Source organism: Gavia stellata, chromosome 6, assembly GCF_030936135.1.
Source record: "Gavia stellata isolate bGavSte3 chromosome 6, bGavSte3.hap2, whole genome shotgun sequence".
NCBI classification, from domain to species: domain Eukaryota; kingdom Metazoa; phylum Chordata; class Aves; order Gaviiformes; family Gaviidae; genus Gavia; species Gavia stellata.
Genome location: NC_082599.1, coordinates 6,541,867 through 6,557,100, shown reverse-complemented (window position 1 = coordinate 6,557,100; position 15,234 = coordinate 6,541,867). Strand labels below are relative to the sequence as shown.

The 15,234-nt window shown below is 37.2% G+C and overlaps 1 protein-coding gene across 1 annotated transcript in view; it reads right to left on the bottom strand.

Annotated features, from left to right (window-relative positions):
* Window positions 1-13,506: 13,506 nt before the first annotated feature.
* LOC104252052 (sodium channel protein type 5 subunit alpha) overlaps window positions 13,507-15,234 on the bottom strand; it is a 48,680-nt gene continuing 46,952 nt past the window's right edge. Inside the window, exon 25 of the mRNA XM_059818781.1 lies at window positions 13,507-14,657. Within this exon, the coding sequence (XP_059674764.1) occupies window positions 13,507-14,657 (1,151 nt within the window). The remainder of the gene's footprint in view (window positions 14,658-15,234) is intronic.

The window sequence follows — 15,234 nt, the reverse complement described above, 5'->3', positions numbered from 1 at the left end:
CAATTTAAGAAATAATGGATGGAAAGTAGATTGTGAAAAAATATATATCAGGTGCAGCAATCAGTATCTATCCAGGTTTTTACATGGATTTCATTGCTATAGTAACAGGGACACAATAGCAAATACAATGGCAGCTTTAATTGGGAGAAAGCAGATGAGTTGCACAAGTGCAATCATTTGTGCAATCATTTTTGCATATATTTGTGGAATCTCACAACATCACCAGGTTTAGTAAAGATTAATTTCTGGTCCTTGCTGAGAAGTTAGATACGATTTGGAAATCTTAACTGTAAATTCCTTTTGCATTTCACTATCATCTTCTTTTAAGGATACAGCGTAGGTTTTCATTTTGTAACCGATCCTGGTTTTTCATTTCATAAAGATGCATCAGTCAGAACTATTTCAACTGCAAAATGCAGGAGAAAGGAGATGAAAACCAAATAGAAAGTGTTAATATCTAATGTGTAAAACTGACCTGATTTCTTCATCTGCGAAAGGAAAAATGTCAGTGTTGTGATACCTTTTCTTCACTGTTGCTAACAGTATTTCATGTTAAAATCCTTTGACAGATTTCAGACTTGCAATGCTGAATTATATAGTCATTAATCAAAAGAAACTTTGCATCCTCTGAGCAGCATTCCTATAACTATAATAATAAATGACAGCTCTTCGATTGCAAATATTGTGATTTCTAATGCCAACCAACAGAGTCTGGAAAAAAATTAATTTTGCAATTCTGTGTATGTACTATTTCAGTATAACAATTTCAGTTAATTTAGAATTGCTTAACTGATACGGTTTTAAACAGATAAATTAAGGACGTATCACCCATCTTATGCTTTCTCTTTCCTATAAAGAAATCACCATGATGAGATTTACATCATAAAATTTCCATTTTTCTGGGGTGGGTTGTTGATTTTATTCCATCAATGAAATTATGGTGTGGAAACTAACCTCCAAAATGCATAACTGTTTGTCAGCTCAGGAGCTACATTTATCTCTACAATGTTCCTGTGACTTTACAAAACTGGAACCTTTTCAGTGTTTTTTTTTTTAATAACACTTTTATAATACAGTGGAGACTGAGAGCTTCTGGTCAAGAGGGGAAACCCTCATAAATTGCTGTTTATGGGAGGAGTATTAACGTATGTGGGATTCGTAGCCCAGTCTGACACCGACAAAATGATGCTGCAGAGAGCTTTTAGTGATTTATGAAGGCCTTTTACTGCACAGAGATTATAATAGCTTTCATAATATATTACATTGCTGCTTTATTTTAAAAGAATAGCTGAAGCCATTTTCTGATCCACATAATAGTGAAGTCTAAATGGTATAAAGTAGTTAATTGGCATCTTTGTCAAAATAAAGACCTAGTATAAAGGAATCTCATTTCCTTTTATCAGAGAATGAAATTATAAAAAAAAAAATCATGATGATGTAAAATTCAGGCTCTTTTGAATGGATAAGTGGTATTACAGAGTAACAGGAAATTGCTTTCTTTGTAAGTATGTATTAAAATCATTCTGTTACATACAGTAATCTTCAGCTTTCTAAATGGTCCGATGCACATTTCAATCAGGAAAATTTGCTTATCATCTACTGAAATGGAAAAATATGGATTGCCCTTTTCTCTCTCCTCAGTGGTCTATCAAAATAATACTGAGAGAATTAGGGTAGTGAAGTAAATCAAGTTAGAAAATTAATATTCCTAATACTATTTCATCAAGCGGCATTAAGTGTATCTAGAGATTTCCCAAGCTGTATCAGACATTGGATATTTACTCTTTGATAAACCTTTTTTATCCATTATATATCTATTTTTTATGAAAAAGCAAAACACAAAAACCTGGCTATCCGATGTAAATCAGTGGCAACTTCAGTTAGTTGAGGATATTATGCCCTGGATAAAGGTCCAGGCTGGTGAGAATAAACTATAGCCTTCGGGAGCAGCCAATGTTAAGGACCTATACAGAGAGTACAAGTGGATAAGCTATTTAATACATAATAAGATGATGGACTAAAGCATCTGTTTGGCAGAGGATGGTGATTTAGAAACTGTATTATTCATCAGATTGCAATAGCTTAAAAAAAAATGAGTGTCAAATAGTGTTTAGAAAATGAGGTTCTCTTCTTTGTGCAAATAGTTGAAAGAAGATCTAAGCTGAACAATCCCCAGCAGCTCGTTATGCCAGCTCTGCACTCTGACCTACCTCCTTTACTCTTTCCAGCTCATCTGGAACAGAGGAGTTGTCACTGCCTTCTACCTTCAACAGTTTTCTGCAGGAATTTTCACTTTTGTAATCGTGATAACATAATTCTGCATCTATTAGATGTTTCTGTGAAGTCTTTCTTCAGCATGTCTGCCTCTTACTTTGCATTTTCCTGTCCGATGATAGCCTCGCTGGCTCTTGTAATCTGTGGTAGGAAAGAATTGAGCATACAGTATTTTTTTTTCCAGTTTTTCTACATTTTCAGATGATTTTTAAACTTCTTATGAAACAGAAGGAGTGTGAGAAGAGGCAAACTTCATAGCCAAGGCACGAGTTCACTACCCTAAGGCTTTTCAACTTGGTATCTCAAGACCGTTGAAAAGCCCTAATCCTGCTGATGTGAATTAAGCATGTTCATCCCGGGTGAGATGTCGAAGTCCTCTCATTAAAGGCTCAAATAGCTACTCTTTTGCATAGTCTGCCATTAAATCTGGGACCAGCAGCTGAAATGATTTGGGGAAGGAAGAGAAGTTTTGGGTACAAGGAGCCAGATTAATCACAGGATAACTACATGGGTATTTGCAAATTGAGAAATTGTTGTGTTCTTTGAGCCAAAAAGTAATTTAATTTTGTAATATTAAAAATAATTAATTACCTTTTTAAATATATGGGAATGCTTTCTTTCATTAAATTATTTTTTTAAAGTTATACTCATGTGGAACTTCAGACCTTTTAAATACCAGATATCAAGAACTTTCTTTAAAGAACAACAGGAAATGACTAACACAAATATACAGTGAAACCATTTGGTCATTTACACAAAGGAATCTTCCTCCAGCTCTTTAATGGACTAATGCGTGCCGAATTGTAATGGGGATAATTTGCTCAACACCTACTTAAGGAGAAGACCCTGGGGTGCCTGATTTTTCCCCTCTCTTGGGTCTGAAAAAGCGATATATTGCCTACATGAAAGCATCTGTGACACTTTGATAGATACAGTGAGCTGCAGCCAATGCATAATTGGACGATGCTAAGAGAAGTGTCTAAATTGCCTCTCAGAAGACATGCTTTAGAAGTCTATCAAATTCAACAAACGGAATGGAAAAAAAATCTAGGATTTGTTTCATCACTCATCTCTCCCTCGTCTTTTAAAGCTTAAACTAGAGCTTTGAATTTGTGGAAATAGGAACACGCAATTGGAAGGTCAAAGGGATCTTCTCCTGCTATTGAAATGCGTTATGTTCCAAGCATCTGCGCTTTGTCAGCCACAAGTGGTTTTGTGTCAAAATAATACAAAGGCCAGAGGAAGTAATAATCTGCAATAACATCGGTGTCTCACCTGTGTAGTCATCCAAATATTTCTTGCAAAATGTGAGCTTCACTATCCTCCAAAAGAGAAAATTCAAGCAATCTGCCTTCTGCAGTTGGCACTTGTTGTAACATACTGTAAACACACAAGTGCATTTGCAGATGCAAATGCATAAATTTGGGGGTTTTTTTCAAACTAAATCAAATGTCCTGTAACTGGGGCCGCACTTTTTTGTTATTTTATAAGCACTTTCATTCTTATTTACTTACAAGAATACAAATTTTTTCTAGGTACCAGACATAAAACACATACAGCACAAGATTTTTTAGAGACTGGTTTAATTCTCATATCTAAACATAATGTATTTATCATGCAGTTTCTTGCAACACATAAATTACAAAGAAATTAAAGTTGAAAAGGCGAGAGGGAAAAGGAAGGAAGTGCTTGTATTTATCTACCAGTTTCATACAGCATCTTATTCAGTTACAGAAACTGGATTAATTTTCTTTTTTCAGTCAGGGAGTTTGACTTTTGACATAAAAGATCTTTACCTTTGCAAACAGAATCATCAGTTCATAATACCAGAACTGGTGCATCGGGTAGGGATTACTTTTTAAGGTAGCAGAATCTGACATTTTTCACACACACAAAAAAAGGCTTTATCGCAACCATTATTTTGGTACATTGAAAGATTTTATTTGTGAGGTGTTTGGCCCATGAACACTCTTTGGCTTAAAATTTAAGCCAAAGCTAAAGGGATAGTGTTAATAGCTGGGTTTGACTACATCCAAAAATCTTAAAAGTATTGGGATTTATAGGAACATGCAAGCATGTTTCCACTCTTCACTTACAACACTGGGCAACTGTAGGACTGTCTTTATTAATTGGTGTACATATACCGCATATCATCCAACTGCTAAGTGTTTGGGAAGGGCAGACCATCTTATAAGATTTCTGGGCATTTACTCCTCTTCCTGGTGTCTGAGGCCAGCCACAGACTCTTCTCTCTACTGTAGTAAAGGACTTGGGAATACAACTTTGCATTTAGTAGGTCTGGCACCAGCAAAAGGCCAGCAGCATTATAAACCCAGTAAATACCTTTATGCTCTTCAACACCATAGAAAGATGGAATAAGACTAAAGCCTTACAAGAAGGATGGAATGACATTTGGTTATGTAGAGAAGCAGGTTTACTAAATCACCTTCAGAAAGCCAGAAAGTGTCTTGTGAGGAAATGGCTTATTACTACACAGACCTTTGCAGTGATCCTCTTTGCTTAAATCTATGAAATACAGGCACTGTTTAAGCAGTGGCCATAAAGCCAGGTTTGAACCTTTGCATTTTCGGGTGAGAAATGGCTCGTTGGACAGTGTGCACGGTTATAACATGAGTGGGCAGTGATGTGGCACTTGGAAATGAAAGCCTCTGCCAATCAAGGCCATTGTTTTCTCCTTTACTACAGCTGGATGTAGTATTCAAATCCACTAATCCGCATCATCAAACCAGGAAATACGGAGATTGATTTCACTTTAATTCTGATATATTATTCATGGCATGCTATGAAACATTATGAAGTTAATTTAATTGCACTGCAATTAAAACACCTGTTTCTGTGTACATAGATAAACATACAAAATTTATAACCTTAAATGAAGATGGCTGTTGTCACTGTCTCTATAATCATTAAGATGAGCAAATAGGTTCTAAAATCGTAATATTTTTCTTTTACCATTGCCGCATCTTTAACAAATAGAAAAGCCTTTCTCTAAGTGTTTGCTCATGTATATTCTTGACTCTGGATAATTGCAGAAAGAAGAACAGTCCTGCCTGACTGACAGAGTCCAATACTCTCTGACCAGATTCTTTTAGATATTCCACGCGTGGAGGGTGTGATGTTCAATATCAAATTTACTTATTTGAAGGTATTTGAAGCTATATAGGATGTTTGATTTAGCAGAGTGATACATAATATGCTGAAATCACAATACAAATAAAAGGTTACCCTTCGCAAAATATAGCAATTGCAATATACAGTTCAACCACAATACCAACGTGATCTCCATTACCCTCTCTATAATATGTTCACCATCACGGTGCTGGGCGTCCCCAGTCACAGGGAAGAAGTACGTGGGTTGAAGCAGCTCAAGCTCATTGCTCTCTTTGAAATTCTTTTTCAGTTGTTCAGTTTCTATACTCTGTTGGGTTGAGCCATGTATACACTTCCCCCATGCTGTTCTCGCTAACTCAAGGAGACATTCCCTTTTAATGAACTCAGGAAGAAACATTTACACCACCAGCTGATCCACTCAACTGTTTATATAGCCCATTGATCCACTCAACTGTTCATAGCTGTTTGTCTAAAACAAAGGCCACCCTCCAGTCCCCTTTGTGTTGAGGTAAGTTGGCTTTCTTTGCAACAGCTTGTCGTCAGTCACACCCTACGTTATTCCCTGAGCTTCTTGGGCACATCACCCTTGCCCATCTCCTCTGAGCCCTCCTCTGTTCTGGGGTTTTATTGGGCAGTCATACAGGAAGAAAAATCCTTTCCTCTGGACTGAAAATGGAGTAAACGTAGAAAATTGAGTTGGGTGATATCACTTTAAGAAGCACCAAGATTCTTTTTTGGCAGCCAGGTATATCCATGCATGTCACCATGCACATAATGAAACAATACGACATAATGAAACAAAATAACACCGAGATAAATTTCTGATTTTAAAAAACAACTTCTGTTTTATTTGGTATGGTATTCAGCTGAAGTAGAGCATCAGTTTAAGCATTTTAAGCATTTATCAGTTTAAGCATGTTTCAGGCTGAAACTGCAGGCTGTAAACTGATCAGAACATACAGTGCAAACATACTTTTAGGTATAGCATTCTCAAATAAATACCAACTAGTCACATGAGCAGCAGAATTAACAAAACCCTAGTTTTTCCTGTGACTTTGTATTTTGTTGGTGGATTCCCAGGTGTATAAGAAAGTGCGGCTTACACTGACTTTATCCATGCTTGTACATTAATACTCTCTCTTTCCTATCTGGATTTTTTGGGTGTTTGCTGTCTGGATTATTGGCTGTTTGTTAATGGATGAGCCCCCTACTCAGGGGAAAGTAGGAGACCTGAACTGTTACCCGTTATATTTGATGTTCTTGCAGCCGTTGGATATTCTGCCTTTTGCACAGCTGGCAGACAAAACGATTTCTAGGAGGAAGCTGAAGATAAGTAGGGTGGATGTAATGGACATAAGCACAAGTTTCATACTGAATGGGACGTCAGAGAACCTGAGAAATGAGTGATGGGCACTACATATTTGTTGGGAGAAACCACGTGCCATTCTCCAAAGGTGCTGTGGTGGGGTCTTGTTGCTGCTATTTGGATTAAAACTTACTGTTGTTTCATTGAAAAGGGGGAGAAATTTTCTACAGAGGCTGTTCAGAAGGGTGGGGGAACCAGCAGCTGGAAGTATTTTGGTGAATTTCTGTGTACAGATATTGAAGAATCTGTCTTATACAAACATGGATTTCTGGCTACAGCAGTTACAAGCTTCACTAGTAGCAGCAGCAAACAACATATCAATTAAAGAACAAAAGGATGACTTTTTACTTTCCTCATTATGCCTGTGTTATTACTCCAGCCATAGCCACACAAAAAATATAGGTAAATTGAAGTAGTGGTATGAAATCTTTGCTGATAAATTCTGCAGAGAATGCTAAGACTGGTAGCATAGTAGGACCACTATTAAAATACCATCTCCAGTTCTACTCTCTTCATTTCAGGAAGGGTATCAATATATAAAAGAAAATTTACATAAGAGTTGATCTTTCTAGTGACTACTTTCATTTGTCTTTGGGGACAAATTATACCCCAAGTTTGGGCAGCAAGGTAGGGTGGCTGTTGTTTTAAGTCTAACCTATCAATCTCTGACCTTTGAATGCTCCTGCATAAGCCCATCTTCCCTGGAACCTGGAGAGATGAAGAAACTGCATTGCCCTCAATCTGCCCAGATCTCTAGCAGCACTGCGTTAAAGTAATGACTATAATCAAAATCAGCTTGGCATGTCTTGCCTTAGGTCCATGGAGCCATGAAGCAGATAACTGCAATGGATTTGCCCAAACAGCTATATTTTCCTGAGGGCTTGCCAAAACATCTCTATTGCTCTTTCAAAAGTCTCTGTAGATCAATAAAACCACTTACTAAGTTGATGCCTTCACATATTTTCTCTGCAATTGGCAGGGCAAAGAGCCTAAACTTGTGCCACCACATTCAGCTCTGAAACCACTCCACATCTTTATCCAAATATTTATAATGGATGGGGGTACTGAAGAAACTCTCAACAAAAAAACTGACATGATGTTGTAGAAGTTACAGAGGACTCATCATTTGGTTCCCAGGGGTGGACAGATAAGAAATGTCTTGTTAATTTGCACTAATTTGTCATTCTATTGTACAGAGAACCGCATACCCAAAATGATACTGATTAGTATAGACTCAGACTCCCAGATAATACAAATGGCTGTTGATTAATGTGGGTAAGTCATGTTTAACAGTAATATTTAAGTTTGAAAAGCATGTGGCTACCGTTATGGAATCATGGAGTAATTTAGATTGGATGTAACTTCTGAAGTTCAACTAACCCAACTCAAGGCAGATACACCTTCAAAGGTAGATTCAAGTTTGGAGCTCAATCAGGCCAGTCAATGTCTTGTCCAGTTCTGAATTTCTCCAAGGACAGAGATGCCACAAGATCTCTTGGCCATTTGTTCCAAAGTTTATCCACCTTCGCTGCGGATTTTTTTCCTAATGACTAATCAGAATTTCCCTTGTTGGAACTTGTGCCTGTTGACTCCCACCTGTATCACTGTGTACATCTGAGTTTGGCTCTCACTTCTCTACAACCACCCATTGGGTAGTCGAAGTCAAAAGTAAGATCCACACTTTCACCTTGTCTTCTTAAGACTGAACAAACCAATTTTTCAGCTTTTCCTCATGTGTCATGTGCTCCAACATCTTGATGGCCCTCCACTGGACTTGCTCCAATATGTCTCTTGTTTCGAGGAACGCAAAACTGGACAATACTCCAGTTTGCAACAGATGTGGAATTTGATTCTTAATCATTTATGACTACCGCTTGGTAGTAGAGCACTGGAAAGCTGTGGCTGAATTAGTAAAATGTGAGATGAACTGGAACAGTATGTGCCCTTTTAAATCAAAACTTAGACTATTTGCCAGATTGAGGATGAAGTAGGAAGTTTCTTCTGTTCAAAGTATCAGAAATATTGGACATTTTGCCTTCCAATGTAGATCAATCAAATAATTTACTGGGAACTGCTTATGTATTTCTTAGGAATATAGACCTCTAAGATAACGGTGGAGTCTTTTTTTATGATATCGTTTTCACTTCTGGAACTAAAAATCTTCTGTTTGTTATGTGGGCAGGGAAAGCATAATGGATGTTCTTTTCAACCTTCCTAGATTTAGCAGGCCATTTCCCCATCCATTTCCATTCCCTTTTCCTGAACTACTATTTCCTTTTCAGGGTTTATTTTGTACCAGCTGCTTCCAAACAATCAATCTGACCTTTTAGTTGTACCATTTCTTGTTCTTCTAATCTCTTATTTCAGGCTATCCTCCTCTTGACGGAAATTGATGACACTTAGGGATACCAAAGGGGAAGGATCATTACGCTGTTATTCGGTTAGTCATCAAAATCTGTGTCATTTTCCTACCTTTATCTTGCATCTATCATGAGATACTGTGATAAGTGAACTGGCTAATGGGATTACTGACACTCCATTCTTAATTTCCTGTTATGTTTCTGTATCATTCTTGGTGTTGATGAAATGCAAGCTGGGCAATGACTTTTTTATAATGCTAGTAAAAATATTAATAACTATGAATTTGTGAGTTCAGCAACAGTTAAGCTACTAAAACTGAAAAGAGTTATCCAAACCTGGGAATAACTGAGGAAACCATCCGATTCATTCAGATATGAAAAAAACCGAGAAGGGAGGGATGGCAGAAAGTCAAATAGTTCTTCCTTCTACACCATTATCTACATGTAAGAGCCAAATTAGTTAACATGCACATAAGTTTTGGCTTGCACAGGCAGTATCTGCATGGGCTTCCACCACACAGGCTTAGCAGTCAGTACATTATGCTAATGTTAAACAGTAAGAAGAAAGAAGGCTGGGAAACCACAGAGAAGACTCGCTGGAGTGAGACCTGCCCAAAACACGGTGATCCTACCTGCCAGGTCAGCAATACGCTTACCGAATTAGGTCTCAGTAACTACAGTATATCTGCTCAGTTCTCCAAGGTATCTCCAAGGTGAAAGGGGAAGGATAGCTGGAATGGATGTTACTGATCAGCGGATACTCTGGGATAGGGTCTAGGGTGTTCATACTGAAGGCAGTCCTTGTTCTGAGGAGCAGAAGAGATGGGCAGGTCTGCATGGGGCAGGTCCATTTTATTGTTCATCTCTCTGAAGCAATTGGCAGAACCTTTCCTTGGCAGGTGAGACAGAGAGACTTCAGAAAGTAAGCCTGTAAAGTCTGCTGAAACAAGTCTAAGTCAGACTTGCTATTAGCTGGTGGTAGTTAACAATAGTATTTAAACACAATTCCTCCATCTTTGTAACTTTTTTCATAAATATTGAAAAATTTGTTCTGCTCAGTTTCAGCATAATATGACAGACCTCTTCACCATCACTTCTGGTAATAATCCTGACCTCTGTCTAAAGCTGCTACAGTTGTTGGGTGCACTATTCTTACAGGTACATTCACTCTAAATATGAGTAGAAAAGTGTATTTTGGCATATCTTCTTGCATAATGTAAGTTGCAGGGATTTCTCAAGTTGAGACGGAACGCTTACCTCACTGATGGCTTTGGAAAGTAACATTGCAGAGGACACACTTGTCAAGCACAATAACCTTAGGTTCAGGGAAAAGATGCCATGATGAGATGCTCTTTCTGGTACATTTTTAATAACTCCACTAGATACAGGCCCTCTTTGAGTCCTGAAGAAACACTATGGATTGCAAGGTTAGCAGTAACTGAAGAGCTCCAGAAAGTAAAAAGACAGTTTCCACAAAACCTTTTTGGAGCCTGTTCTCAGGGATACAGGGCTATCATAAACGCAGGATAAAACTCTTAATTACCAGTGGTCAGTTGCTAACTATTTCTACACAGAAATGTAATAATGCAGTTCTGCACCACTACCAAGGACAAAATGTTACTATGTATTATATTTCTGGTCCTCAGGAATTCACTAGTAGCTTTTCATGCACAGTGTTTCCTAACCAGAGGGATCTAATATTCCTCTGTTTCTGCTGTTCTCTGATTAACTATCAAACTTCATAAACAGAAAGGAATATTCTTCCACCGTGTTCCAAGCATGCCTGACTACTTCTGAGGAAGTTCACATATGTCCAGGCAGTTTTACCTGGAGGAATTCACAGTTCCAGATACCAGAATTGTCAAAAACTCTCACCTGTTCACTGCTATTAACTCATCACCATATACAGTCTTAAAGAAACTCTATGTGGCCTCAGTAGCTGAATTGGCTTTTGGGCAACTCTAGCATGAAGAAGCTGCAACAGCTGGATCTCACCATTCTCCTTGCAAGCCTGCAATAGTGTGCTAAGGCTATTTCAATGGTTAAGCAATACTAAAAAATTGGTCAGACTTTTAAATTTGCACTGCGGTGAATTCAGGTGCTTTTGTATGTTTCTGAGGTAAAATAATCACTAGGAATATGTTCATGCCAGGTGTAATTTTGTCCAAAATTGCTGCCCCTACAATGGAAATAAAACGTTCACCTTTGAAGTGTTTCTAATTAGGGAGCAGGGCACAGCACCTGCTGTTGCACTTAAACAACGTAATTTTAAATTGTAAAGATCAGATTAATTTAAAAACAAAAAAATTGGCATTTTGTTATATATTATTAGTGTTTAAAATTCTCTCATATGGTTTTTCCAGTCCTTCCTTCTTTTCCAATATGCAAGAACAAAGCACTCTTACTTCTTTCCTAACAAACATTTCCTGCTACAGTGCTATACAGATATGCTTGAAACTACCCCTCTGGAAGATCCAAGCACACAGGAGAACATTTTTTTTGTCACAGTCATTAAGGTCTGTCAATCTGTCATATGTAAAAAACAGAACAGTCAGTGAACAAGCACCTACTGAGAACTGTGGCTAGCTTGAGAGCCCAGGACAGAAAAAAAGAGAGCTATGACATTATTTTCTAGGTTATTTACAATTAATTTAAACCTCCGTGCTGAAGTGTACAAGTTGAACACCTGTTTCACTTGACTGGCCATGTTCTAAAACATAGTAAATGCTGCCACCTAATGGTATCTGATCGTTGAACAAAAGCTGTCGGCTCATTCCAGCTCACACCCAACAGAATAAATAGCTTCACCTCAAAAACATCACTACGCACCGCAGGCACAAAAGCAATCCAAGCTGGACAGGAGTAGGTCTCAAGCAGACCCACCAGTCCCTCTGCATCCCGCTGCTGACACTGAGTGCAAATTTCTGAGTTATCCTAAGGGGTCTGCAAACCTTCTGTGTCAAGTTTTTTCTGAACAGAAGCTGGTTCTGGAAGTAATAAAGCTAGTTCAAACCGTACTGTATGTGAACTCTTTTAACTCTCAGCTTTCATGTGCCTTTCTTTGTCCTACAAATAGTTCAGATTTGTCTATATCTGTTATATTTTAATAGTTTTTAACAAGGGAAATGACAGCAAAAATTGAGTAATTACCTTATTGTTCCTGCTATTCTTGGCCTGAAAATGCTAAATCTTTTCTGATTCCCTGTAAAAAGTAAAACATTTTCAGTTTTCTTGTGCTAATAGGTAGCTATTTCTGGAAAATTGTATTACTGTGTACCGTAAAAATGTATTACTGTGGTCTTGTAATAGACTGAAACTGAAAATACCTCTTACAAAACAGACAAAAAAGCATTAAGCATCTGAACTCTTTATTGAAGAATCTAAAATAGTCCTATTTCATTAGTAGTTCTGAGGCCACCATGACACGTCACCTGACCAACCTAAACTGCAAAAAACCAGTAAAAGCAATATTAACACACATTGTTCATACATGGGTTTTTTTCAGAACCAATGAAATAAATACTTCCTCTAACTTTAATAAATGTTGTCTCATAAGATATACCATGAACTCCTTTTCAGATTACTAAGTAATACTTTCTATGACATTTGGATGAAGTATAATAATGAAATTTTACGTACAATAATTCTTAAGATTTTCTGGAAACAATACCTCTTGCATAACATTCTTTGATTTTGGTAACTATTATTATCACAATTTTCATACACTGAGTAATACAAAGAACAAATTATATACAATTTTCAAGCACAGACACCTGAGAGTGATATGTTAAATCCATTTAGGTGCATGTGTAAAAACACCTCAAAAATTCTTAAGCACAAACAAATCCATCCAAAGGCACTGGAAGGAAGATGGTCCCAAACAACACACAAAGTAGTGGTGGATTATACTCAAGTGTCTTGAGTGAGCTCTTTTACAGAAAATGCAGTAATTATTTAATTTTGCTACAATAACCAATTTTTTAAACCAGGCTTTAACTCTAAAAAGATATAGACTGTTCTACAGCCTTGTGTGCATACAAATCATGTTACAGTTACAATTGATCTTTTACAGATTTCTTCTGTCAACACAGAAATATGAAGTAACGCAAAAAATGACAAGTGTAAAAATTAACTCACCTACTCCGGTAGCTGAGGAAAAAAAATCTGTGGTTTAATTTTGCTCTAAAATTTATGACATAGTTGTTCAAATATTAATTGTTTTATGAAGCATTTGCAAAACTGAACAATCATAATACTTAAAGGCTGCCATCATTATTCTAAATTTAGAGTATTATGCTCTGGGATCAAAATATTTTCTCCATCTGAAAATAACTGGTATCGGTTTTATCAAAAATGCTGCAGCCTGGGGCAACCTTATGTGTCCATGTTATTGCTATCTGTTTCAGCAATACCATCATAAAATAAAGGGAGAGATATGGAAGATGTAGTCCGTGATTTATCTAGCTTCCTACCATTATTTTCATTAAGTGTTGATACAATAAGTCTTTCCTTCTCATGTGTTTCATTTTCAAAGACAGCACTGTTATAATGTTTATGACGATATAAGAAAGATTTATTTTTAAAAGAACGCTGCTTCAAATACCTCCTGAAGGCTCTTTGAATAATAAGAGCCGATACCTCCTCTTGTTTTCTTTTAAGGGTAGTAGTAATTGGCTTGTAAGAAACTTTAGATGGATTGGCAGCCATAAATTTTTCTTCTATGTGTAAATCAAGACCATGCAAATCCCCAGATTCTCCCAAGACCCTTTTAGTGAAAGCAAGCAAGATATCCAAGCAGTGGATCTTATCTCCACTAACTATAGGGAGGTCCATGGATATGAGCTGAATTTTATTAGGCTTTGGAATGCGTAAGGGTTCTGCCAGAGCATCTGCAAAGTCTGAAAGAGCAGAATATTCAATAAACTGTGTTGCTTGAGGATCAAAATTTCCCCAGGTCTCATAAAACATATCAAAGTCATCCTCACAAAGAGGATCTGTGCTTTCTTCAGTGGCAACACTGAAGTTCTCTAAAATGACAGCTATGTACATATTTACAACAATGAGAAATGATATAATGACATAGCTTACAAAAAATAAAATACCAACCTCCTTATTTGTGCAATTGCTTTTCTGTTCATCTGTTAAATTTAAGTTGGGAGCACATGAATTAGGCCCTTTTAACAGAGGGACCAAAAGACTATCCCAGCCAGCTGATGTTGTAATTTGAAAGAGACAGAGAATGCTACTATCAAAGGTTTGAAAGTTGAAAAGGTTATCAATCCCACCTTCCCAGCCAAGACAGGCAAAGTTTGTCATGCCCACAATGGCATAAATGAACATAACCAGAAAAAGCAAAAGGCCAATGTTGAACAGTGCAGGGAGAGACATCAGTAATGCAAAAAGAAGAGTTCGAATTCCTTTAGCTTTTTTAATCAATCTCAGGATTCGGCCAATTCGTGCCAAACGAAAAATTCTCAAAAGTGTAGGAGAGAACAAAGTTCGAAAGCCTTCAGAAAGTCCAATACCTTTGAAATGAAAAAGAAAACAAAATGTTGTCAAGCCATATCAGTGCAATTCCCTATTTATGTCAATTTGGTTATATTCTATGATTCAGGTGTTGAAAGTAACATTGATCATATTACATCACTTTCAACAAAACATTATCATCAATACTGCAATGGCTTACAAAAGAGCTTAGGACAAGAAATACAAATTGTAATACCTTTTAGTATTAAAGAGGTATCAAGATTATGTATAGTTTGGAAACAACATTCTCCCAGATTTCTCTAATTCAGGGGATGAAATTCCGCATTGCTCAAGTACTTAAAAAGTCCTCCTAAATCTATTCAGCTCCTGTGCTGGAATCTGTGGGGCTTGCCTCCTAACTGCTGTCTGATTGCTGCTTCTTCTACAGGCCTAAGACACATGCTAAATGTAAGACTCATTAATGCTTGGTACTTGAATGAGATCAGAGAAGAGGAAGAAGAAAATAAAGGAAAACTGTCTTTCAGTATTTGTCCTCCCTCACACCTCATTCTGTGATCCTGCTACCAGAGTAATGAGCACCTTCAGCAATACAGTAGTGACTTAAATGATTACAAA